The 25,585-nt window shown below is 44.5% G+C and overlaps 1 protein-coding gene across 1 annotated transcript in view; it reads left to right on the forward strand.

The window, feature by feature from the left end:
* ASTN1 (astrotactin 1) overlaps nt 1–25,585 on the forward strand; it is a 359,002-nt gene that overhangs the window by 167,650 nt on the left and 165,767 nt on the right. The window contains exons 6-8 of the mRNA XM_040263917.1: nt 322–471; nt 1,810–1,977; nt 12,180–12,264. Of these exons, the coding sequence (XP_040119851.1) occupies nt 322–471; nt 1,810–1,977; nt 12,180–12,264 (403 nt within the window). The remainder of the gene's footprint in view (nt 1–321; nt 472–1,809; nt 1,978–12,179; nt 12,265–25,585) is intronic.

Below are 25,585 nucleotides of genomic sequence, written 5' to 3' on the forward strand. Positions count from 1 at the left end.
CAAGAGGTTAGAGCTCTGCCAGCCAGCCGAGTAGCGGGTGGCAGTGCCCTCCTTTATGACTTCCCTTGTGAACCTGGCTCAGGAAGCATGCACAGGAACTTGCACCCGACTGACCGCTGTTCACACTGACGACCACCTGTGGCCCAGTCCCCTCTGACTCCAGGTGATGCCATGGTGTTCCCTGAAGCTCATGGACTAGACATATCTCCCACCTGGCCTGTGTTTGCACGCTCCCGCCCCTATTTGCCAGGTCGGGCAGCAAAGGGCCCTTCACTGCCAAGATTCTTACCACCAAATGCTTTGCTTTTGTCTTGTTTTCAGTGGGCTCTCCCCGAAGTCCTGTGAACAAGACGACCTTGACGTTGATCAGCATCACCAGCTGCGTGATTGGCCTTGTGTGCGCCTCGCATATCAGCTGCCCCCTCGTGGTCAGAATCACCCTGCACGTCCCCGAGCACCTCATCGCTGATGGTAAGTCCACCTCTGAGGATGCCATTCCTCCGCCCCCACCCAGAGAGGAAGGCTTCAGGGTGGGCAGGAAAGATACAGACGAGCCAGGGTCCACTGTGACCTGTTACTATTAGTAAGAAAAAAATATATACCCAGATAAGAAAGACAGAGGACAAAATTAGATTGTCCACCAATGAAATCAGATTGTTGTGTTGTTCAATTGCCCATTTGTGTCCGACTCTTGTGACCTCATGGACTGCAGCATGCCAGGCCTCCCTGTCCGTCACCATCTCCTGGAGTTTGCCCAAGTTCATGTCCATTTCTGATGGAATCAGAAAACAGGTTTTAAAAAAAATGAGCAGATCATTCTCTCCTCTCTGTGCCCATTTCTGTTTGCTTTTCAATAAGCACCTGTCTCAGACGGTAAGGCATCTGCCTACAATGCAGGAGACCTGGGTTCAGTCCCTCGGTCGGGAAGATACCCTGGAGAAGAAAATGACAACCCACTCCAGTACTCTCACCTGGAAAATCCTATGGACAGAGGAACCTGGTAGGCTACAGTCCATGGGATCGAAAAGAGTCAGACACAACTGAGCGACTTCACTTCACTTGGTGGATAAATACAGAGCTTACTGGCTATAGGTACATAGCCACCAAGATTCTCTTAGCCTTTGAATGGGGAAAAGCTAAGTGAAATAGTCGAGTGTTGAAGTATCAGTCATGTTTCCAATTGGTATGCCTGGTGAGAAATTCCTAATTGCAGTAACTTGCTATGAGCCTAGCAAGCTGAAGCAATAATTTACTTTCACCCAGGGGAACCCCAATATAATGAAGGAATAATATAGGTTTGGAGAGTCCCTGAATTAGTAAAGCCCAGAGCACCTAATTGACTTGTTAATGTCTGTTCTCTCAGTCGCTGTTAAGGCTGAAAACAGGTGGGGACTGTCCAGGGGGTTAGAGTGCCTGCTATTTCATGGCAACTGAAGACAGGCAGCAGGTCCCTGTTCCTTGGATAAGTGCCAGCGCCCGTGGCTGGGTCTGATGGAGCCATGCCACAGCCATCACAGAGCTGCTCCGTCCCTCTATCCCCTGGGTCCACCCTAGTAGAGATGGGATGGGGCGAGTCAGCAAGGGATGATGTGGCAGGAGGTCCAAGAGGTGGCTGAGCGTCTGTCTGCTGACTCCTGGCTCTGTGACTCGCTGTGGGCCAGGATTAGCAGAGGTAATGACCTGGGGTTGGGGCTAATCTGCAGAGCATCCCTTATTCTGTCTTCTGTCATACATGTGTGTGTATGTCGAGGGGTGGGTGGTGGGTGTTATGTGCACACACAAGCACATGTCCTCTCTCTTGCCCTGCAGGGAGCCGCTTCATCTTGCTGGAGGGGAGCCAGTTGGATGCCAGTGACTGGCTGAACCCTGCCCAAGTGGTTCTCTTCTCTCAGCAGAACTCCAGTGGACCCTGGGCCATGGACCTCTGTGCCCGGCGGCTCCTGGACCCCTGTGAACACCAATGCGACCCTGAAACTGGTAGGCAGGAGCATCGGGCAGCGGGTAACTGTCAGAGTTCATGCCTCTTGCAATCACCCTCTCAAAATCCAGGCCACCCCTCCTGATTGACCCATTATCATTGGGAGCCAAGGCTGTGCAGACTGGCAGCATGTGGTTGGGCCCCTGAGTGTGCTGGCTTGAAATGTGGGTCATCTTCTGGCAGAAGCCTTGGAAGCATCCTGACTATAGCCACAAGCCCCACAGATATTTCAGGATGACCTCCACCGCCCATTTCCTTGCAGTCAGGGGATATCAGCTATGAGGTCTGAAATCGTTATGCTTGTTTATTGCAGAAAATTTGGAAAATTTAGAAAAGCATATAGAAGAAAATGATTCTCATCTATAATTCTATCTCCTGGAGAAATCATTTAAAAAGTTTAATGTCCTCCCTTCTGATCTTTTACAGTGACTGATTCTTAGAGGTTTGTAAGCACACCAAGTCCTGTAGAGTTTTCTTGATTTTTTTCACACATTCTATCATGGGAAATTTCTAGAAATGCTAAATAATCCTCAATAATGTGATTTCTAACGACCATTTGGTATTCTATTGTATGTCTGTATCATAGCTCATTTAAATAGTCCTGTATTATTTGACATTTAGGATGCATTAAATTTTTAATTTTTACAAATACTACTAAACTGAATATCTTTCCACATAAATGTAGGGCACATTTGAAGTCACGTTCTTCAAATAAATCTTAGAAGAGAGATTACTGGGCCAAAGGGTATAGGCATCTTTCAGGCTGTTATATTATCCAGTGGGGCCGGGACTGCTCTGAGAGAGGGTTTGAATTCAGACAGAGTATGCATTGGGATGTTCAAAGTGCTTCTTGAACTGCAAGATACCAGGAATATGGAGCCTTCATCCCAGGTTGCTTTGCTCTTTCATTGTAGAAGGAGATCATCTATGATTTTCTTTATAAAGACCTTGGAGAAGACAATGGCACCCCACTCCAGTGCTCTTGCCTGGAAAATCCCATGGACGGAGGAGCCTGGTGGGCTACAGTCCATGGTGTCACTAAGAGTCAGACACGACTGAGCGACTTCACTTTCTCTTTTCACCTTCATGCATTGGAGAAGGAAATGGCAACCCACTCCAGTGTTCTTGCCTGGAGAATCCCAGGGACGGGGGAGCCTGGTGGGCTGCCGTCTATGGGGTCACACAGAGTCGGACACGACTGAAGCGACTTAGCAGCATAAAGACCTAGCTCCAGTAGACGCAGTACACAGATAGCTCCTTCTCAGAGGCATGGTTCAGTTCAGTTCAGTTCAGTTGCTAGTGTCCAATGCTCTGCAACCCCATGGACTGCAGCACGCCAGGCCTCCCTGTCCATCACCAACTCCCGGAGCGTGCTCAAACCCATATCCATTGAGTCTGTAATGCCATCCAACCTTCTCATTCCCTGTCATCCTCTTTTCCTCCTGCCTTCAATCTTTCCCAGCATCAGGGTCTTTTCTAATGAGTCAGTTCTTCATATCAGGTGGCTAAAGTATTGGAGTTTCAGCTTCAGCATCAGTCCCCCCATGAATATTCAGGATTGATTTCCTTTATGATTGACTGGTTTCATCTCTGTGCAGTCCAAGGGACTCTCAAGAGTCTTCTCCAACACCACAGTTCAAAAGCATCAATTCTTCAGCACTGAACTTTCTTTATAGTCTAAGTCTCACATCCATATATGACTACTAGAAAAACCATAGCTTTGACTAGATGGACCTTTGTTGGCAAAGTAATGTCTGTACTTTTTAATATGCTGTCTAGGTTGGTCTAGCTTTTCTTCCAAGTAGCAAGGATCTTTTAATTTAATGGCTGCAGTCACCAACTGCAGTGATTTTGAAGCCCAAGAAAATAAAGTCTGTCACTGTTTCCATTGTTTCCCCATCTCTTTGCCATGAAAGGATGGGACCGGATGCCATGCTCTTCATTTTTTTAATGTTGAGTTTTAAGCCAGCCTTTCTGCCTTAAGGGTGGTGTCATCTGCATATCTGAGATTACTGATATTTCTCCCAACAGTCTTGATTCCGGCTTGTGCTTCACCCAGCCTGGCATTTTTCATGATGTACTCTACATAGAAGTTAAATAAGCAGAGTGACAATATGAAACCTTGATATACTCCTTTTCCAATTTGGAACCAGTCTGTTGTTCCATGTCCAATTCTAACTGTTGCTTCCTTACCTGCATATAGGTTTCTCAAGAGGCAGGTCAGGTGGCCTGGTATTCCCATCTCTTTAAGAATTTTCCAGTTTGTTATGATCCACACAGTCAAAGCCTCCAGTGTAGTCAATGAAGCAGAAGTAGATGTTTTTCTGGAATTCCCTTTCTTTTCCACCGCATGTTGGCAATTTGATCTCTGGTTACTCTGTGTTTTCTAAATCCAGCTTGAACATCTGGAAGTTCTTAGTTCACATACTGTTGAAGCCTTGCTTGGAGAATTTTGAGCATTACTTTACTAGCATGTGAGATGAGTACAATTGTGTGGTAGTTTGAACATTCTTTGGCATTGCCATTCTTTGGCATTGCCTTTCTTTGGCATTGAGATGAAAACTGACTTTTTCCAACTGTGGCCACTGCTGAGTTTTCCAAATTTGCTGGCATATCGAGTGCAGCACTTTCACAGCATCATCTTTTAGGATTTGAAATAGCAACTGGAATTCCATCACCACCACTAGCTTTGTTCATAGTGATGCTTCCTAAGGCCCACTTGATTTTGCGCCCCAGGATGTCTGGTTCTAGGTGAGTGATCACACCATCGTGGTTATCTGGATCATTAAGATATTTTTTGTATGGTTTTTCCGTGTATTCTTGTCATCTCTTCTTAATATCTTCTGCTTCTGTTAGGTCTATACTGTTTCTGCCCTTTATCGAGCCCATCTTTGCATGAAATGTTCCCTTGGTATCTCTAATTCTCTTGAAGAGATCTCTAGGGTTTCCCATTCTATTGTTTTCCTCTATTTCTTTGCATTGATCATTTAGGAAAGCTTTCTTATCTCTCCTTGCTATTCTTTGGAACTCTACATTCAGATGGGTATATCTTTCCTTTTCTCCTTACCAGAGGCATGGTAAGATGCCTTAGAACCAGGGAAGGGGATGTGCTGACATCCAAGACCCCCAAGTGAAACACTCTTGGAGTCTAGGGCCGGCTCCTCCAGCTCTCTGTACCTCATGTACCACCCCCTCTTCTTCCTCCTCCTATACACATGCACATACAGACACACACACACACACACACGTAAACACACACACAGATGCATCTCAGTCAGGTGCCAAGCTGTGAGGATATCAGTCAAAGTTGCCTCCAAGAGACCTAGCTCTTACTTCTGTTATAATCCATTGCTGCAGCTCTCTGGGGGAATAACAGGTAACCGCAGCATCAAAAGTTCACCTTCTTAGGTCTGAAAGTTGTTGTTACGTGGGCCCATCGCAGAGATTCTAGGCCCCCATATGGAGGAGAAAGCACAGCATTTTAAACATCTGATGTCTAAGACTGTGCTTACTTCATGCTCCTCCCACGCTGTCAGGCAAACACCAAACCAGACAGATGGGCTGTGCACCATGCCCAAAAGCCAGCGTGCTCAGGAGAGAAAAGCGGGCTTATCTCAGTGGTGGGGCCTCTCCAGGCAACTGAGTAGTCTCTGGCCCTCTCTGACCTGCATGAGGAGACCCTGGCCAATCTCACTTGTTAAAGTCACTTCTGAGAGAAGCGTGACCTCCAGAGGGTCTTGGAAGCTCCACCTGAGGTTTTAAAGAACAGGAAGCTCTTTGAATAACATGTGGAAAGAGGGATTGATGTTTTAAGCCTGGTCGGTCTTAGAGATAAACCCGTCCTTACTTTAGGTCAGTGCTCAAGTTCCCTAAGAAGTACATGTCTTGCCTGAAGTCCCATGGCTGCCACAGGCAGAGCTGGTGTTCTATCCACCATGAAATCGGAGCAGAAGTGGGGTTGTAAAGGTCAAAGCCAACACACCTGTCGCTGTAACACTATTCACCAGTCACCATTGCTGGACATCCCTGTTTCCCAAGCTGGAAGCTAAAAAAGCTCCTTGTCCACAGCGAAGCTCCCATCACCTCTTCAGCCCCTCCTGATGTCTCATTGCTAATCCTCACTGCAAATGCCTTTGAGAAGCCCCTCCCCTGCCAGTGGCTTCCCAGTATTTGTGGCAATTAATGAAATTCCAACTGGAAAGCCAGGGATGGAGGTTAAAACAAGAACCCCCAACAGAACTAAGGCGCAATATCTTCATTCAGGGTAGCCTCTGGGAAATGATGGCTGCAGAGACTTTCATTTCCATCAGTGCTGGGGTTGGAAACCCTCCCCCTTCCTGCCCTGCTTCTGTCTGTGCAGGGGATGATGTGGTCATCCCACACACTCATCAGCAAGAAACTTTATCGCCTCCCACACTCTATCCTAGAGCCTTTCTCCAAGGAGCTGAGTGTGGGAATTGGCTGCAAGTCAAGCCCACGTTATTTTTGCAGTCCTCCAGCTAACTCACTTGGAAATGCCACAGTGTTGGGACATGTGCTTTCCCAGCCATGCTGAGGGCTCTGCCCATGTGGATGGGTAGAACTGTGCAAGTGCACGTGTATACTTTTTCACACACACAAACACACACGCAAGCACTGGTGCTCAGTCACTGCAAAGGAGCACCCCCTCCCCTAGAGCCTGAAGCTCTCCTTAGGCATCCTTCCAACATGTTCCAAACTTAAGTGTGTGTTTACTCATCACCTGCACAGAAGTACCAGGTGGGGTGGTGGTATAGCTTGTTGTGTAGTTGCTCAGTCGTGTCCAGCTCTTTGTGACCCCATGGACTGCAGCACGCCAGGCCTCTCTGTCCTTCACTATCTCCTGGAGCTTGCTCAAACTCGTGTCCATTGAGTCAGTGATGCCATCCAACCATCTCATCCTCTGTCGTCCCCTTCTCCTCCTGCCCTCAGTCTTTCCCAGCATCAGGGTCTTTTCCAATGAGTCAGCTCTTTGCATCAGGTGGACAAAGTACTGGAGCCTCAGCTTCAACATCAGTCTTTCCAGTGAATATTCAGGGTTGATTTCCCTCAGGATTGACTGGTTTGATCTCCCTGTTGTCCATAGGACTCTCAAGAAAGAGTCTTTTCCAGCACCACAATTTGAAAGCATCAGTTCTTCAGGGCTCAGGTGTTATAATGGGCCCCCAAATATGTTCACTTCCTAATCTGAAGAACCTGTTAAAGTGTTATGTTACCTGGCAAACGTGAATTCAAGTTGCAGATGAAATTAAGGTTGCTGGACATCTGATCTTAAAATAAGGGGAGTATCCTGAATTAATCAAGTAGGCCCAATGAAATCACAAGAGTGCTTAATAGTGGAAGAGGGAGGGAGAAGAGGCCAGAGTGATATGACATGAAAAGAACTCCACCAGCCATTGCTGGATTTGAAGGCTGAGGAACCAGTGAATTCAGGCATCGTCTAGAAGGTGGAAAAGGCAAGGAAAATGATTCTCCCCTCAAGCCTCTAGAAAGGAACATGGCCCTGTGGACACCTTGTTTTTAGCCCAGTGAGACTGACATCAGATTTCTGACCTGCAGAACTGCAAGGTAGTAAATTTCTCTTGTTTTAAACCACTAAGTTTGTGGTAATTTTTTTATGGTGGCTATAGAAAAATAACACACCAGGGAAGGAGAAAAAAGACAGAGGAAAAATAAACGTTGTTATGCCCTCCTTATGTTGCCCTGGCATGGTTTATGGAGGGTGGCTACACAGACCTAGAGATGGGTCAGGAATCTGCAGAAGGCGTAGCTAGAAGAAACTTGAGATCCATTTTCCATTCCAGCCTCCCCTTGCCATTCTCCCACTGTGCTATTTGGGCGGGACATTATGTACCTAAAGCTTCTAGCCTGGAAGCCCTCTGGCAACCACATGCTGACTTTCTCTCCCAGATCCTCCCAGGTTGGTGACCCTGGGTGCGTCTCTGATCACGTGGGGCTAACAGCAAACTATTGAAATTGTATCCTGCCTGGATCCAGCCAGGTGTTGACTTTTTCTGTACTTTCTAAGGGTTTTTGTGGCAGCTATATTTTGGTTGATCGGTTTTCTGAGGGCAATGCAGACTGACTAGCTTCAGCAACTTCTCTCTCTCTCTCTGCTCCATTCCTGGCCTTTGTTCTGCCATATGGGCAGCTGTGGAGGCTTCACACACCTGCTGGATTTCACAGCCCCCATCATTTCCGGCCACAGACCTTCATTGCCCTTTTCAGGATATGTAGCTTTTATGAGTCTGCAAGGAGGATGGGCTTCCAAGCTAAATCAAGTTTTAATCACCACCCAAGATGGTCACTGAAATTCCTTCTGTCCCAGACCTTTGTGTAGGCCAATCCCATCCTGGAAGAAGTGTGTAAAATCTGGTGAGGGGCATTGACTAGTTCCCAGACTCACTCTGACCCTCCTCCCCTTTACTCGCTCTGAACAAAGACCTTTCTCTCTCTCTTTCCCTAGTCTTCCCTAGTTTTCAGAACCCAGTTTGGCGGGGTACCATAGTTCCCATTTTGTTCCTGCCCACTGGATTGCCCACTCACCCCAAACTCCTTTTGTGGCTCAGTTAAAGCACTTTGCTTCAGGGTGTACTTTTGGCTTATTTCCCTCTGTCTGTCCTCCCAGAGTCACATGTGGCTATTTGATTCTGAGCCTGATGTCTGCCCAGAAGAGGAGACCAGGCAATTAGATGTTATTCCCTCCCAGATGTCTTGCAAAGATTTCTCTTTTTGGATGAAGCATACCCAATTCATTTAAATAAAAGTCAGCAGCTACCTGAAGGTTGGAGAGGATTAGGGCTTTTTGGCATTGATCTCTGTATTTACTTCATGAAGAACCTGTGTTCAGCCCAGTCATGTCTGAGGAGCTCTGGCTTCAAGGTCTTCCTTTAACCCTTCAGTGAGGTTTGTGCCTCCATCCGTCTGTGGAATGAGTGGGAAATGACCGAAGGCACTGCACATCACAGAAGGTACCTCGAGGTGTCTGCTTCAGGGTGTCAAGCACAGATCAAGTGTAAGCATCTCCAGGCCCTACATGGATCAGCTCTTGGGTGGGGTTCTGCTCTCTGGCAATGTGGCTGCCTTTGAGTGCCTCCTGCAGGGCACGCTTCATCGCGGTTGGGCACTTCTCCGTGGCCGAGACACGTCTCTCCATTGGATTCCTATGAACACCACCAGAGTCGGCACGTCCTGTGTTCCCTGCCATCTGTCACAGCAGATGCAGAGACTGTAACACTTCGAGCTTAGGAGGGCATCCAACACCCTTGTGGGGTCTTTAAAATTCACAGCTAACAGTCAGAGCCTGTGCTTGCACGAAACCCCTCTTAAAGTCAAGATTTAGCAGTTGGTTGCCATAGCAACTTTCCTCATCAAGTCTGAATTCCTTTCAATGTAGATGGCCAAACTGGTTTTGAAGAGGAATACAGAAGAGGAAAGTTTGGTGAGTCCCAGAAATGAGGATGATTTAAGAGGCAAATTTTGGAAATCCTCAAACTCTAACCTGATATGTTTGAAACATCTCTCTGTTACTCTGATTTGGGGCTGCATTTACCATTGTATGGAGAAAAGCTTTTGTTGTCAATACTGTATCCCCACATAGTAATGAATGATGGAAACCTCATAAGAGGATAATGACTATGAAGGCAATTTGAGGAAGGTAAATGTGCTCTACAAATGGTAGGTATTGCCATCATTAGAAAATCAAGCTCTGCTTGAACTCTGGGTTGTTACTGCATTTATTTCTACACATTTTGTGGTAACTAGATATCAAGTGTGGAGGAAGGATTCACTTTTTTGTTAGTCTTTAATTCCAGGCAAGGCATCCAGCCAAGAGCTTTCTAAGAGTCAGAGTGATGGGTTTGACAACCTCTTGAGATTACTTCCTGTTTTGTCATATCATATCCATGCCTAAATGTCCACAAGGAAATTAAAAGATGATCTGCTTAAGGGAGAATCATATCTGGACACTTGACCCATTAATTGGCTTGATATTGGCATCTTGGGGAGAGGTGGTGTTATCTATAAATTTAGGGCACACTTCAATTAATTTGTTTATTATTGTCCACTACACAGTATTTATACAAGGTCTATTCAAAAAGAGGAAAAACTAGCTTATTCCTGCCCTTGTGTAACTTTCAATCTAGAGTCCATGCTTTCTTTGGAATTGATACGGTATGAAGCCCAGCTCCTGGTATTTCCCTTCTTGCCTTCCTCTGGTCCTTGTCCATTTTCTTTCCCTCTATCAGCGAAACCGCCTTCACCAGAAGCCTTATCATCAGCTGTGCTTTCTTATGTTTGACTCCCAGCTCCCTGACCATTCCTAGATTCAGCTCAGCACCTCTGAAGCCAGTAAATTGGAGCCTGTTGTGAATCTGGCCCGCGTGGAAACCTAAATTTGTCATCCAGGAGACAAAGCATTGCTCTAACGCTCCCTTTGTATCCCTCACAAAGGAAGTTATTCGTTTTCACTCCACTCCTGAGCACCTTGACTGAGTAGGTGCGGGAGAGGACGATGAGTTTTATCTGGTTGTGAGACTCTGATGGGCAGTAGCTTATAGGGCAATGTTGGCAAGAATGTCTGTGCTTAGAGTTTAACAAAAACTTCTTGCTCAGAGCCTACACAATCCCTGCCCTCATAACTGTAAGGCCCCTTCACTTCATTTTTATTGTTTTTTATCTTTGAAAAGAGGAAATAGCTCTCAAAGCTATTATTCCATCTCTGTCCTTTTACAGCATCTCTTCCCAAGGAGATAAAGAAACCATACGCCTTGTCTCTGTAGGGCCTGGTGCCTTTATAGCAATTTCCAAGTTTTAGGGAGTCACACCGTGTTCTTTCACTACCTACAAGTTAAAGGAGCAGCCTGTGAAAGAGTCAGTACTGGTGCTGTAGTGAAACTGGTCTCAGCAGTTTAGGGATGCATAGCATCACCTAAGGAATTATTAATAGGAGGAAATGGTTACAATTTTCCTCAAAGTCATTCTAAGTAGAGCAATGATTCTTGATCTTTTGGGCGGTCTTAGATTGGCTGGTAAATCTGATGAATGTTATGGAGGGCTGCTGAGGAAAGATGCACATAAACACACTATAGTTTTGCATATGACTCCAGAGAGGCTGTGGACCTCTTGGTACCCTATCGGAGTAACTAATGGTAATGAAACATAGTGATACCATAAACAAACATAGGTGATCCTTCTGTTTATCAGCACAAAGATAATTAGCCTTGGACTTCCCTGGATGGCCAGTGGTTAAGATGCTGCCTTCCAATGCAGGGGATATGAGCTAGATCCCTGGTTGGGGAACTAGGGTCTCACATGCCTCGGGGTGTAGCCAGAAATTAAAAAATATATATATATAGCTATTTTCATTTAAAAACCTAGAGTTCTTATAAAATCATAATAGCTATAAATGGCCTCCTCTAAATACAGCAGTTGTTCTTGGGCTTTGTTGGGGAAAAAGGTCTCTAGTCAGACAGACATAGGTTCAAATGTTAACTCTGCCATTTAAAAGCTTTCTCCGGATCCCTTAATTTTTCTGAGCCTCAGTTTCCCTTATCAGCATAACATGGCTAATAATACATACTCTTCAAGTTTCTTAGAAATATTTGATAAAATAACTCACTTATGTGGTGTTTAAACATGTACTGTTCATCTAATGGGGGCTTCCTTGCTGGCTTAGAGGTTAAAGCAGCTGCCTGCAATGTGGGAGACCTGGGTTCGATCCCTGGGTTGGGAAGATCCCCTGGAGAAGGAAATGGCAACCCACTCCAGTATTCTTGCCTGGAGAATCCCATGGACAGAGAAACCTGGTGGGCTACAGTCCACGGGGTCGCAAAGAGTCGGACACGAAATACATACCTTGCAGTATTTGGCCACTGAGAAAATAAAGATGAAAAAGCCTCTTGCTCAGTCCTTCTTGGATTTTGTGTCTGCGGAGCCCATGTAACAGGTGCTGTGTAAATGTTAGTTTCCTCCACTAGTGAAAGTCATCACGTAGTGAAAATGGACGATTGGTGCTGTGTTCCTTTGCATGGTCAGTGGAGATGGGAATGTATGGCATAACGGGATTTATGGCCTCATCCCTTCCACTGTTAGAGTTTGATCTGATCATTACATTTTCTCCAACACAGACATGTCAATCAATTTCTTTGTGTTTCTTTTCCTTCTTCCTCACCCTGCTTCTAAGGGGAATGCCTCTGCTACGAAGGTTACATGAAGGATCCAGTACACAAGCACCTTTGCATTCGGAATGAATGGGGAACCAACCAGGGGTAAGTGAGGGGATGGCGAATTAGCCAGTTCCTGGATATTACCACTCAGGCAGACAGGATGTGGAGCAATTGCATCTAGAGGGACAGAGCTAAAGGGTGGTTCTATTCTGAACATCAAATGGGTGATGTGTCACTGTACATTTCCATATTTACACCATCGCAGTGACGTCCATCTCCTCTTTCTCTCCGCTTATGAGTTCAGAGCTTCAGCTGGGATCTGGGAATCAGGCTTCCTTTTCTTACCGCCGTCAACCATGAGGATTCCACAGACAGTTCTTAGCTGATGATTTTGTTGGAGACATGTGAAGACACACAGACTCTAGCACCGCTTCCCCAGAGCTCCACGAGCTTTGTGAGACTGACATGAGTAGAAGCTTGTTTTCGCTAGCACTGTCAGAGAGGGTGAAATACAAAGACTCGGGGAATGCAGGATTGCGATAAAGGAGTTTTGCCTGATCCCCAATTACCATCTCTCTGTGAGACCTTTGCTTTCCCCCGAGCACAGACAACTAGGGTAAAATATTAATCATTACCATGTCTGTTGCTTTGTTTTTAAATCTATTTTACTTTTTTAAATTTGTCATGGTGATAAAATATACATAACATAAAAATGATTATTTTCCCCATTCTTAAGTGTACAATTCAATGGCATTAAGTACATTCATCCTGTTGGGCCAGTATCACCACTACCTATTTTCTGTTGCTTTTTCCATCTTTTTATACTTTATTTGGGGTGCTGAGAACCCATTTTCTGCCTTGACTGTGTTCAGTAGGAGAGTGTGGGGAGACAAGGGTCAATAAACGCTAACTAATAATAGCAGTCAGTGGGGCAGGGAAAACTGGAAATCAGGGCAAAAGCCCTCTCGGAGTGATTGCTTGGACTGCAGAGTTGAAATGTATTTGCAGCCTGACAAGGTGGAGAAAAGAAACCACCATCACTTCCCATAGCACCACTGAGGACTCTTAGCCCTGAGGTCGATGCTTAGCCTCCTCTGTATGTTTCTGATGAGCCCAAACCTAGAATATTGAATGTAGTTCTGGACTCTCAAAGCAATAAATATGGAGACAAATGGGTGAGAGTTTGGAGAAGAGCAATAAAAATGATTGAAGAGCCCAAGGGAGTGATTTATGATGAAGGGATAGAAGAGCTCCACTCAGAGAACTTGGCCAGCTGATGACTAAGTCAAGGCATGATAGATGCCCGTAGACGTTCGATGAGGGCAAATGTGCTGGAACGGGTTGAAGTTGAGCGATAAGGACAAGAGAGAATGAAGTTAAGGAAAGGAAATCTGAGTCACAGGTCAGAAAACTTTGGGGAAGTCAGAATGCCATGAAATTTCTCTGTTAGTGAAAATGAAGGATGACTCCGTTTCTACTGAATTGGTGATTGTGTCAGGGAGGCAGGCTGCAAAATGTAAAGGAAGGAGTTTGGAGAAGAGTAAAGGCATATGAGGTGGCCTGCTGTTGAAAGATTGGTGGGGAGAGCTTGGCTCATAGATGCCAAGCAGAGTTTGCATAGCGTGCCATTCACCGAGCATGTGTAAAGTCCGTTCAGTGCCCCTACTCTCTGACCCCTGACACATTTGCATGGTTGCTGGGGCACCAGGATTTTAGCTTACGTGATGGCTGAGAATCTCAGTTGACTATGATTCTTACTGAGTAAAATATTGGGAAAGCTGATGTATAACCGACGAAGAGATCTCTTAGCCTGCCTACCTGCTGCTGAAGTAAACAATGACAAAAAATCATTTCACTTTGTGCCCTGAATGATCAGGGCTGGCTCTCTGCAGTGATTGGATTTGGGGGCTAATCGCTCAAGCCTCTGTGCCCCTTGCCTTGTAGACAGATCATGTAAGGATGGGCCTGACTTCACTGGGTAATTGCACAAGACTTTGTCATTCCCTCTGGCTGTGTGCAGAGACAGTCTTAGGATGCAGACAAGAGCCTCCAGGGAAATGGTGGAGGCCCCACGATGGTGTCATTTAAAATAAGACAGGCTAAAGCCCCAAGTTACAGACTGACAGGAACATTAGCCCCAGGGAACAGACAAGTACACCTAATCTGTCATTTCCATCTCTAATTTCCATTATTCTCTGATCATCACTGTCTACGAGGTCTCGTTTTGGACACTAATAAAATAATGGAGCAACTGTTAGGAGGTGGGGGAAAAGTGACTATCTGGAGAATAATGGAGCCAGGAGTGATAAGCAGCATGAGTTTATATGTATATAAAGAAGTGCCAGACAAAGGACTGCGTTTTCCTCCTAAAATGACAAGATAAATGAAAAGCAGAAGACGCCATACATCTTGTTCTAAATCAGGGGTCTGATGCCATGTTTCTTTAAATTATTCTTACAAAATTAATCGAAATTGATTTCAACGTGAAAACTGTCACTTGAATTGAAAAGTACCTGACGGATTGCTAACTAATGACATGTATTGGGGTATTATGGAAAAATCAATGGTAGGCCTGATTTTCCTGAATAATTTATTTAATGTTCCAAGAGGTGGAGGTGAGCCGCATGTATGGGAATTTACGTTTTTCACTTAGTATTCCTATATTACCTACGTTAAAATACCTGAACATTCTTTTGAAGTCAAACAACCAAATCCTAGACCACTGAAAGCTAAGATGAATTCCCTTGTGAAAAATCTAGGTTAATGTACCAAAGGAAAAGTAGCAATGAAGCAGTCATGACTTTCAGACAAGGGAGAACATGGATCAAGGACGTTAATACAAAAAAAATATCCAGTGGATGATTCTGTGAGACAGAGGAGTTACCTGCAACTTTATCCAGCCGCTTCATTGTGCTTCAGTTTACCTGGATTTATATGTGTTCATGTGAGTGTGGTATGTGATGTGTGTGTGTGTGTGTGTGTGTGTGTGTGTGTGTGTCTGAGTGAGTTGGTTTGTTTATAGAAATCCCCTCACTGCTCCAGGATTCCCTGGTGGCTCGACAGTAAATAATCTGCCTGCAGTGTAGAAGACCTGGGTTCTATCTCTTGTTTAGGGAGAGCCTCTAGAGAAGGAAATGGCAACCCACTCCAGTATTCTTGCCTGGAGAACGGACAGGGGAAACTGGTGGGCTATAATCCATGGGGTTGAAAAGAGTCAGGCACAGCTGAAGCGATTAACACACACTTTCTCAATATACCATTCCATTGTTTACTTTCTCACTCATTCATGTTTTCAGCAAATATTCACTGTATTACCCATTGTGGCCCAGGATAGGCTAGGTTGCTAATTATAAGAAGATGTTGTCTCTGCTTTGGAAGAACTAATAGTCTAGATAGATAAGTGGGCACGTAACAAGGACATTGCAGTGAATTCTAAAACCAGTGAAAGGTTTCAGTTCAGTTCAGTCTCTCAGTCATGTCCGACTCTTTGCAATCCCATAAACCACAGCACGCCAGGCCTCCCTGTCTATCACCAACTCCCGGAGTTCACTCAAACTCATGTCCATCGAGTCGGTGATGCCATCCAGCCATCTCATCCTGTTGTCCCCTTCTCATACTGCCTTCAATCTTTCCCAGCATCAGGGTCTTTTCAAGTGAGTCAGCTCTTCGCATCAGGTGGCCAAAGTATTAGTTTCAGCTTCAACATCAGTCCTTCCAATGAATATTCAGGATTGATTTACTTTAGGATGGACTGGTTGGATCTCCTTACTATCCAAGGGACTCTCAAGAGTCTTGTCCAACACCACAGTTCAAAAGCATCAATTCTTTGGTGCTCAGCTTTCTTTATAGTCTAAGTCTCACATCCATACATGACTACTGGAAAAACCACAACCTTGACTAGATGGACCTTTGTTGGCAAAGTAATGTCTCTGCTTTTTAATATGCTGTCTAAGTTGGTCATGACTTTTCTTCCAGGGAGCAAGAGTCTTTTAATTTCATGGCAGCAGTCACCATCTGCAGTGATTTTGAAGCCCAAGAAAATAAAGTCTGTCACCGTTTCCACTGTTTCCCCATCTATTTGCCATGAAGTGATGGGACCAGATGCCATGATCTTAGTTTTCTGAATGCTGAACTTTAAGCCAACTTTTTCACTCTCTTCTTTCACTTTCATCAAGAGGCTCTTTAGTTCTTCACTTTCTGCCATAAGGGTGGTGTCATCTGCACATCTTAGGTTATTGATATTTCTTCCGGCAATCTTGATTCCAGCTTGTGCTTCTTCCAACCCAGCGTTTCTCATGATGTACTCTGCATATAAGTTAAATAAGCAGGGTGACAATATATAGCATTGATGTACTCTTTTTCCTATTTGGAACCAGTCTGTTGTTCCATGTCCAGTTCTAACTGTTCCTTCCTGACCTGCATATAGGTTTCTCAAGAGGCAGGTCAGGTGGTCTGGTATTCCCTCTCTTTCAGAATTTTCCACAGTTTTTTTGTGATCCACACATTCAAAGGCTATGGCATAGTCAATAAAGCAGAAGTAGATGTTTTTCTGGAACTCTTTTGCTTTTTCAATGATCCAGTGGATGTTGGCAATTTGATCTCTGGTTCCTCTGCCTTTTCTAAAACCAGCTTGAACATCTGGAAGTTCATTGTTCACGTACTGTTGAAGCCTGGCTTGGAGAATTTTGAGCATTACTTTACTAGCATGTGAGATGAGTGCAATTGTGAGGTAGTTTGAACATTCTTGGCATTGCCTTTATTTGGGATTGGAATGAAAACTGACTTTTTCCAGTCCTGTGGCCACTGCTGAGTTTTCCAAATTTGCTGGCATATTGAGTGCAGCATTTTCACAGCATCATATATTAGGATTTGAAATAGCTCAAGTGGAATTCCATCATCTCCACTAGCTTTGTTCATAGTGATGCTTCCTAAGGCCCACTTGACTTCACATTCCAGGATGTCTGGCTCTAGGTGAGTGATCATAAAGGTTTGAGCAAAGTTTAGTAGGACTACAGCTTAAGGAGTTCTTTATGTGACATCCCAGAATCTGGAATATGATTTCATGGAGGAGTTAGATCTTAAACTGTTTTGTTTAACAGGTACCAAAAGTAATTTTAAACAGAAAGAACAGCATTTGCCAAGGCATGGAGACTCAAGAAGCATGATTTTTCCAGGAATGACAAACAAGTAGGTCAGTGTAGCTTACAGATGCAGTTCACAGAGACAGGAAAAGAGGCTGGTAAGGTGGATAACCACTGGATCTTGGGGACTTCCCTGGTGGTCCAGTGACTTAAGAATATGTGCTCCCAATGCAGGGGCCTGGGTTCGATCCCTGGTCAGGGAACTAGATCCCACATGCCACAACTCAAGATCCTACTTACATCAGCAGACGAATGGATAAGAAGGCTGTGGTGCATATACACTATGGAGTATTACTCAGCCATTAAAAAGAATACATTTGAATCAGTTCTAATGAAGTGGATGAAACTGGAGCCGATTATACAGAGTGAAGTAAGCCAGAAAGAAAAACACCAATACAGTATACTAACATATATATATGGAATTTAGAAAGATGGTAATGATAACCCTATATGCAAGACAGCAAAAGAGACACAGATGTAAAGAACAGACTTTTGGACTCTGTGGGAGAGGGAGAGGGTGGGATGATCTGGGAGAATGGCATTGAAACATGTATTCTATCATGTAAGAAATGAATTGCTAGTCTAGGTTTGATACAGGATACAGGATGCTTGGGGCTGGTGCATTGGGATGACCCAGAGAGATGATATGGGGAGGGTGGTGGGAGGGGGGTTCAGGGTTGGGAACTCATGTACATCTGTGGTGGATTCATGTCAATGTATGGCAAAACCAATACAGTATTGTAAAGTAAGAAAATAAAATTTAAATTAATAAAAAATAAAATACAGGTGAAAATAACATAAAAGGCAGAAGGGAGAGATGAACAGAGTAAGGTATTCAAAATGTTTAAGGCTTTAGGTTTTGGGAAAGAATAGTAAAATTGTTAGTATAAATTACATATATTCTAATAATTATTAGGTAAATATCATAACCTCTAGTGCAACCATTATTTCAAAAGAATAAAATAATCCAAAAGTTACAAAAAGAAAAAAAGATCCTATGTGCGCAACTGAGTCCTGTCACAGCCTAAAAATTAGACTAGATCTGAAGAGCTCTTGCTTACTAAGGCTTTGAAACTTAGAGCTCCATGTGTACACCCCTTGAATGATAAGCAGGAGGTGCCTGTATATGTGATGGATTGTTCTCTCACTGTATGTTACTTTTCTGGACCCTTCAAAATAAGTTAAGACACCCTAAAAATAAAGCAGAATAAGCACACAAGAATCTCAAGACTATGTAGTTTTACTTATCAGGATTCTGCAAGTAAAACATAGTCTTAAAATTATCCTGTAGATAAAAGTTTTCAAGACCACACAGCAAAGAGTTTCAGAAAACTGGGGACCATATATGTACATGATATGTAAATTGAGGACATTGCAACAATCTTGGTGACTCCGGTTTTGCCAAAAATGCCCAAGGAGAAGTGAGGCAGGTTGAGACATTCATGTGTGAATCTTGGTAATCATGTCAGTCACTGTGGTTCACCCAAGTGACAGGATCCAGGCAGGGTGGCAGGTTGTAAAATCAATGAACTCATTACACAAGAGGCTCCGATTCACTAAAAGTAAAAATAGCTTCAAAAAGATTTAAACAAAGTCATGGATGACAGACTTCTAATGAGTTATTAAAAGAACATGGGATGTTTGAGGTTACATCCTTGGTCTCTGAGGTTGGCAACAAAATCAATCACTGCCTGCCTGACCCAGCACCCCTGGCAACCGGGTGCCCAGCAGAAGACCCAGGATGGGAGGGTCCTACCCTGACACAGGGCTTCACCATGTCTCTGTCTAACCTGTGTGGATTCACAAGTGCTCAGCCTTCTGACTCCTGTGGCTGCATAGACACAGCCAGAAGCCTTTAGGGTCTCTATATGGTATTTGTCTGCTAGGACAACAGGGACAAATTGAAAATTTTCACAGACAACAAAAGTGAAAGTGAAAGTCACTCAGTCTTGTCCAACTCTTGTGACCCCCTGGATTATACAGATCATGGAATTCTCCAGGCCAGAATACTGGAGTGGGTAGCCTTTCCCTTCTCCAGGGGATCTTCCCAACCGAGGGATCGAACCCAGGTCTCCCGCATTGCAGGCAGATTCTTTACCAACTGAGCAACAAAGGAAGCCCAGGAATACTGGAGTGGGTAGCCTATCCCATCTCCAGCAGATCTTTCCAACCCAGAATCGAACCAGGGTTTCCTGCATTGCAGGCGGATTCTTGAAACCAATAATGTCAATAAAGACAAGAAATGAAACCAATAGATGAGGATGGGGGAGGTAAGAGATTGATTTACGTGAAAATATGAGAGGAGAAAAAGCAAATGTATTTAGCCACTTTGGAGGTTATTAAAGGCTCTAATGATGTCTTTTGATAAAGTGGACCCAACGGCCTCTCGATATGTTTTTCAGAACACCACCATTAGATTACTTTCATGCATTTGACGGTGTTCCCAGTAAAGAGCAGTCTGATTTCTTATTCTGGCATCTCAGATACAGAGGATGACACCAAGGAGATTCCCCACTAGAGAACATAGTGCTAGATTTCAGTGCTGAAGGATGGTGATGGAGTGATGATTTATGAGATGGGAAGAGACCAACTGTGGAAAATGAACAGGTGTTTCTCCAAGGTTTTAAAAGCCATTGTCAGAACTAGACCTGTTCATCAGAGCACTCCTCTCACTGCCTGCTCAGGAGGCAACTAACGTGCCATGGTGTCCCCTCAGATTAGTGCGTGTGTGTGCACACACACGTATACCCTCACATAGCCCATGCCGTCTTAATAAGGCCTCTTCATTGTCTCAGGTATGTACTGTTCTTTCTATTTCTACAACTCCCCGCTGCTCCTCACCCTCCCAGGACTGACTGCTTGGGGATTCTAAATGTGTACAAGAAACAAATGTCCCACACCAAAGCATCCGGTTTCCTTTTCAAGCCAGGAAGGAGGACGGTGTTTGTCATGGTTGGTCTCAGCCCCTCTGTCTTTTTCAGAAACGTCCTTGACAGAAGGTAATTTTATTTAGGTCTGTCTGAATGATGCCATCCTAAACATTTCCCTAGAGACCACTCACAGGAAAATGACCACAGCCCAGCGGGGAGGCTGCCTTTCCCTCTGGGTTCTGGGTGTTAGCAGAGACCGACCTACACAGATTATTCAAAAGGATCCAAAATCCATTCTCCCCTCCAGACCCCCTAAAACTGAGCAGGAACATTCTCTCAGCTTTTTGACCATCAAAGAGCAAATGCGGAACCGTTGTAGGGCAGCAACTAGAATGCTGGGGGGTAGCTCTGATTCCCAGCCCAGGTCGTGGGCAGTGTTTGGCCTTCTCTGACCTGCCCGAGGTCTCATCAGAAGTGACTCAGATGGAGTCAGACAGCCCTGTGTGACACATGACATTTCCTGACTTTCTTTTGTCCATTTCTAGCTCATCATCTGGCTTTTACGTCCCCACCCCCATGCCTGTCTGTGTGAGCGATGCCCTATTCACCTTCCTCCAGCCACCCCCCACCCCAGACAAGATTTGCAGGCCAGCCTGCCGCTGCTCTTTTATCTGTGGGCGCCCTCCTCCCCTTCCCTCCAGCCCTGGCTTCATTGTCTGTGCCTAGCTCCTGTCACTGCGATGCAGGCACAAATGTGATTACCCTCCCATTAGCTCTCTTTTTATTCTCCCTTTTTCTGTGTGTGTGTGTGTGAGACTCCTTCTAATTACCCTCATTCATTCCCTTCTTCCTAGCGAGGGTTTCTAGTGTTTTTATTTGGCCTTTTATTTCTCATTCTCCTTTTCTTTACCCCCTCTTTTTTTTTTTTTTCCTTGCATCTCCTCCTCTTCCTCCAGGGTTCAGTAGAAATATGACTGTCCTTTCTCCCACCTGTTTCAACGACAAACAGGTCATCTTAGCTCTTCGGATGCAACCTAATGTTCCTAGTTCCTTCTCTCACCAGAAGCTATGATGTAGCCTGATTCCAGCTGAAGTGTTGCCCCTTAGAAGGAGAACTGACTCCTGTTGGTTAAGCAGGCAGGAACTGAATGTAAAGTGGATCTTCTCCTACCAAGATGACCTCAGATGGGCTTAAGGGGATCAAGTCCCCCCTGTTGGCTCAGGGAACCCTGCATCTCATTCTTAGGGATTTTCTCAAGTGGCAGTATGTTTAATTTGACCCATTTTCATGGCAAATGTGCGGTCAGTTGGCTGAGTACAGCCATATGCTTTGTGTGTTGCAGGTAGACAGCTGGCAGAAAGAGCAGCTAAGGGCTGAAACCTTGGCCCTGTGGGCCCAAGCAAAGCAAACCCTGAGACACCGGGAGAGATGGGGGCGGTGGGGCGGGGAGGGGACCTCTGCCCTGATGCCTGCCTTTTTCTAATGTGCACAAAGGCACTTGAGGAGCTTGTACTCCCTTGGTGGTGATTGTCTTAGGTGATGCACTTTCTCCCCTCTTAGAGGCAACTTGAACCTTCTTAGTTACTCGGGATGATACAAGAGCAAACTATGCCCTAATAATTGACTCTCTGATGCCAGTTCATAGAGCAGATATTTAACAATCATCTGGGGAGCTTATTTAAAATACTGACTTTCGATTGCTGCCCCATGAGATTTTAGTTTCAGGGGTCTGAGAGAAGGCCCAGACTCTACATATGAAAAGCTCCCCCATAGCTTCTGCAGTCCAGCTAGACTTTAGAGCCCTTCCTGAGTAAGGTGTGGAGTCTCCACATCCCCGTATGCCCCAGGAAGACATCCTCTTACCCGCACACCATCCCCACTGATGAAAATAATGGGCTTGTAGACTAGTGGCTTAGTGCATCTTAAAGGATTCTTGCATTTTACTGATTGGGAAATAGAGGGCCAGAGAGTTGAAGAAACTTGTTCAAGGTCACATAGCCAGTAGCCAAGCTTTATAGTGACAGGTGGGTACTGGAGATAAATTAGTCCAGTAAATACTGATTTCAAAGAGATCTCAGTGTGATAAGCACATGGCATTCTGAAAGTCACTCATCAGCTGTAGAAGAGAGGTGGGCATTCTGTGGTTCCCTCTTGCTTCTCTACATCCTCCCCAAGGCACCAAGGGGTCTCAGCTTCATCCCACCCTCCCCCACATGACAAGCATCTGCAGCCCCCCTACAGTACTGCCTACCCCCTGGAGGAGGGTGAAACCTCCACAGTACTCTTTCTGACTAGTCCAGTCACCGCACCAAGAGACTTATTTTAAACAGCACTGGAGGCGGGAACACTCATATTTCCTCTGACATGACCACCAGGGTGAAAAAAAAAATCAACCTCAATTTACCCTCCCATCTGCTCAAGAATGGAAGATAAATTGTTTCAATTTTATAGAAATGAATGTTTTATGTCTGGCCCAGGCTTTCCAGATAGTGTCCTGAATTTATATATTCTACTGAATGCATGGATGTTTTCTACTAGGAATGCTCCCCGGACCTCTGGCTTCTTTGGGTTTTGCTCTAAGAATACTGGGTTTGAGAGTGCTGTCATTTTCCTGGGCTTTGGAGATCTTGGCTATTTATCTTTTTTTTCCTTTAAAATAAATAGAAAAAAATCCACTTGTTATCCTATGCTCAGAGAAAACCACTGTTAGCATTTTGGCATCTTTCTTCCCCATTTCTTTTTCTATGGATCAAAAGTTTTATTTCCCACTGCCCTCCCCCCAGTTTTGAATGCATTTTGTTCACTTTCATTATTTGATAATGAGCATGTATTATTTTTGTAACCACAAAATTTGGGGGAAATTTAAGAAGGAAGCTTTAAAAGTGTCATTGGGGTGCATTATTTTTCTCAAAATGTTTTCTTTGGGGAAGTTATTCTTAATGTCTAACTGACAACCCTCAGTTTAAAACCTGGTTTTGGAGGAAGAAGAAAATGGCTTAGAGTCTAGTGTTCAGGTCAGATTCCTCTAAAGTACACATCGTTGTAAGTTTGTGTATAACAGAGGGCTGGATGAACACCAAGCAGTGACCCTCAGATTCAGCACAGTCTTTAATGCAGGACAACTTCAATGTCACTGGAGATTTTCAGCAAGCCCTCAGATAATGCTGATTAATTGCTGCCAGTTATTAAGTATGTAATGGTAGGCTGTGTGTTTTTGTTTTTGTTTTAAAAATCATCACTAATCTTGATTAAAATCCTCCAAACTTGTTAAGAGGTAAGCAGTTAGTAGTGTTTATTCCATTTACAATTTCTGTGAAAGCAATTCCGGTAAAAGTCATCTTAAGGTTTAGTCTTCCTACATAAGTATTTATGAATTCTTGTTCAAACATTCACACTGCAATTTTTTCCCCTAAGTTTTAACTTTATATAATTTCAGAAATTGGAGAGCAAGCATTTTGTCACTGCACATCATGGTTTTTACTTGATCTTTTTTGTTGTTCTTATAAAAGGAATGCATATAATTAGCGGAAAATCTAAAAAAAAAAAAAGGAGAGAGGGGGAAAAAAAAAACCCCACAGAACAGTAAAAAGGAAGCAATCCAAGCCACCTGAAGTGGCATCTCCTAAAGGGAACACATTCTCAACTCTTTTGTTTGTTTAGGGATAATATTTGTTTAACAAAAATCACATTATATTGTCATATCTCTTGCTTTGTCTTATATAGTCTCATATGCATACACACGCACACACATATATATGTATATTTAATAAGAAAAGTACCTGTTTTTATGTGGGGCTCAGTGGTGTGGTGACCAGCGTCACAGTGGTGAACAGAATTGCCTGATGCCAACATGTAGGCCCTTCTCACTAAATCATGATACAGCTCAATGGTTGGGACAATCTTTTCCTTCCCTTGTACTCTCCTTCCCACCAAGTTTATTAACCTTTCCACACAGTTTTCCACACTGAAAGCATTATTGTTGGCTTGAGGAGAGATAGGCTGGAAACCAGGCTTTTCAGCCGAGATTGGCTTTTGGATCGAAGATCTTTGGATGGAGCAGAGTCCCCAGATTTCTGTTGCTGAGGACTGTGAAAGGAGGCCATGAATTGAACAGGAGGCTGTTCAATGCCTGGTGCCACACTCACCCAATTAGCCCTGGAGGTGGAGGATTTCCATGTGGCTGCCCAGACCACAGTGGTTGGCACGGGCTTCCTCCAATCCTGATGTACAGCAGGGTCTCCCTTGCTCACAACCAAATGAGAAAGAGGGCTTTGTTTATGTATGTATTATTTATTGACGTATAGTTGATTTATATTAGTTTCAGGTGCATAACATAGTGGTTCAATGTTTTTATAGATTACCCTCCATTCAGAGTTACTACAAAACACTGGCATACATCCCTATTTGTATAGTAGTTTGTACCTCTTAATCGCCTGCTCTCATCTCACTCTTCCCCACTTTCCTCTCCCCACTGGTAACTACTAGTTCTCTGTATCCATGAGTCTGTCTCTGTCTTAGTATATTGCTTCCATATGAGAAGGATAACTTTAAATGGAGTTGATGCCCACCATGGGTGGGACAGGAGCGTGTTTCATCCTGGGGGAAGCCTATGTTGGGGGAAATCAGCATCAGGGCTGGACTTCCCTGGTGGTCCAGTGGTTAAGAATCCGCCTGCCAGGGCAGGGGACACAGGTTCAATCCCTGTCCCGGAAGATCCCACAGGCCATGGAGCAACTAAGCCTGTGCACACAGGACTGAGGCTGCACTCTAGGGCCAGTACTCTGTACAAAAAGAGAAGCCCGGGCACCATAACAAAGAGCAGCCCCTGCTCACCACAAGAGAAAGCCTGTGTGCAGCATGAAGGCCCAGCACAACCAAAAACAAATAAACTTAAGAAACAAAAGTGGTCAATGCCAGTGAGCCTTAGTACTTCACATGCCTGGCATTTCCCACACTCCACCCTTCAGATGCAGCAGAGAAAGTCATGATACTAATACGGTGACGGTAACAGCTGACACTTACATAGTTCTTGGGATGCACCTACCAGCCTTCTAAGTTCTTTTCATGTATCAACAAATTTATTTCTCATTTCAACACTTTGAGTAGAAACTCTTGTTGTCCCCCCTTTTACTGCTGAATCTATTGAATATTGCAGCAATATTCAAAGTCTATGGGCAAGAAAAGAGAATCTCAGTCCCAAAGGAGAACTTTTTCTTGCCAAACCTCTCAAGGGCTACTGTTCTGAGAGTCTCAAAATGAAAACAGGAGAGAAACTACCATTCAACCTTAAGGCTCTGGTGGCGGGGGATCCCTGTGAGTAGATGCCTTGATTAAAGCAATGACAAGGATGCAGTCTGTAGTTAAGCATCTCTTCCTGAATGATGTAGTGTCCCAGGGAGAGTGACATGTCC

This window comes from Oryx dammah, unplaced genomic scaffold (genome assembly GCF_014754425.2).
Source record: "Oryx dammah isolate SB20612 unplaced genomic scaffold, SCBI_Odam_1.1 HiC_scaffold_21, whole genome shotgun sequence".
Lineage (NCBI taxonomy): Eukaryota > Metazoa > Chordata > Mammalia > Artiodactyla > Bovidae > Oryx > Oryx dammah.